The sequence below is a fragment of the Stegastes partitus genome, unplaced genomic scaffold, assembly GCF_000690725.1.
Source record: "Stegastes partitus isolate 25-593 unplaced genomic scaffold, Stegastes_partitus-1.0.2 Scaffold439, whole genome shotgun sequence".
Lineage (NCBI taxonomy): Eukaryota > Metazoa > Chordata > Actinopteri > Pomacentridae > Stegastes > Stegastes partitus.
This window is the reverse complement of record NW_007578170.1, coordinates 521,587-523,414: the sequence shown is the minus strand read 5'-3', so window position 1 is coordinate 523,414 and position 1,828 is coordinate 521,587. Positions and strand designations below refer to the sequence as shown.

General features: G+C 48.3%; 1 protein-coding gene across 1 annotated transcript in view; it reads left to right on the top strand.

The window, feature by feature from the left end:
* LOC103360437 (phosphatidate phosphatase LPIN1) overlaps positions 1 to 1,828 on the top strand; it is a 26,520-nt gene that overhangs the window by 16,596 nt on the left and 8,096 nt on the right. The window contains exons 5-8 of the mRNA XM_008286186.1: positions 613 to 726; positions 916 to 1,039; positions 1,129 to 1,441; positions 1,565 to 1,622. Of these exons, the coding sequence (XP_008284408.1) occupies positions 613 to 726; positions 916 to 1,039; positions 1,129 to 1,441; positions 1,565 to 1,622 (609 nt within the window). The remainder of the gene's footprint in view (positions 1 to 612; positions 727 to 915; positions 1,040 to 1,128; positions 1,442 to 1,564; positions 1,623 to 1,828) is intronic.

The window sequence follows — 1,828 nt, the reverse complement described above, 5'->3', positions numbered from 1 at the left end:
TGACAGCTGTGTTCCAGCAGCTTCTGGTCCATCCAGAGCTGCTTCCTGCTGGTTCCTGGTTGACTCTTGACCATCCTGACCAGTCGTCTCTCAGCAGCAGCTGCTAGTTTGTGTTTCCTTCCTGATGGTGGCAGTAACACAACTGGACCATGAACTTTAAGCTGACACACTGATGGTTCTGGATCTGAAGCTGCTCTGAAACGGCTCCAGGTGACTTTCTGACTGGTTCTGGTCACTGATGTTCTTCTCCAGATCGTTCCTGAGACTTTCCCACTGTAGTGTTTGAGTCTAATGAGTGGATCAGATGGTTCTGTTTAAACTGGATCAGAGGAGTCAGCAGCTGGAGTCAACCAGAACCACTCAGGAGAAGTTACGAGGTCATGAAGCTAAGAACATCTGATCAACACAACTTTCTACATCAACAGAACTGATAAATTCAAGTCTTTGTATATTTATGACCCAACAGGTTTTGTCATTTTTCCAGAAGAACTTTAACAAGTTTGAAAAAGAACCAGAACGCCTGATTGAGTTCTACGAGTCACTGGAAGCTGGAGACTAACACGGTCTTTAGTTTTGTTCCTGACTCTCTGCTGACGTATGTTCCTGTTGCAGGTCTTCGTCTCGGGATGTTCTGAGAGACGAGGCAACAGTCGGTCCGACCGGTGGCTCGTACAAACAGACGAGCGTCTACACGCGCTCAGACGGAGACTGGAGTCCGATTCAGAGGTACGAACATGAACACGAAGGCTTTACAGGTGGGAAGCAGGCAGTTAGCATCTATCTGGAGATCATCTAGAGAAGTCTCATTGGTCCTACAGTCTGCAGAAGTTTGTTTCTCTGACCTTCATCTTCCTACACAAACTTGCTTTAATGCGCTAAATAAATAGATGTTTATTTATTGTTTTCGTCTTTCAGTCCAGGAAACTCCCGCCCGACGTCTCCAAAGAGTGACTCTGAGCTCATCACCAAACCGTCGGATGCCGGCGGCCAGAACCCGGCCATGCACTGGGCCTGGGGGGAGCTGCCTCAGGCTGCCACGGTAACAGACCTCCACAGATCTGCAGCAGGTCTCAGTGTGAAGCCGCATGGTTCTGATCGTTCTGCTCGTATCTGCTCCGCTTCCTCCAGCCCTCCTTCCTCCCTCTGAAGCCGGAGCCTCCGTCCGTCTGCCCCGTCTCCATCCCCGTCACCGAGAGCACACACTTCAGGGTGATCAGCCACGAGATGCTGGAGGAGACGGTGGTCACGGTCGGGATGGAGATGGAGACGTCCAGGATGGAGACGTCCAGGATGGAAACGTCCAGGATGGAGACGTCCAGGATGGAGACGTCCAGGATGGAGTGTCAGGCTGCAGGAGGAGCAGCAGCTCGCATGATGTCTGACATGGAGGAGACGATGCTCCGTCCGCTTGGCAAGACGGACTCTCCATCCAAGAGAAAAGGTACCGGCTTCGGTTCTCTCAGTTCACTGATTCTTGATGAAAACAGCACCAGTCCAACATGTTGGCTGCATTTAACTTCATTTCTACTTGATTCTTTATAACCTGTTGAACTCTGAGCACCAGTTTCTGGAGGTTTCTTTGCTCCCGTCTCATTTTTCTTCACCGTGGATCACTTCATAAAGTCCTGCTGCACCTCTATGGAAACAACGCAGCAAAGAAAGAAAAGCAGAATTTCTTTAATTATCTATTTTACAAACAATTAGAAAAACATTTGTGTATTTTTCTGGAACTAGAAGGACTGTGCTTCTACATACTGTTGGCATTTTTAGCTAATTTTTACTTTCAAGGCATTTTGGATAAAGTGACTGATGAAATATTAAATTCCTG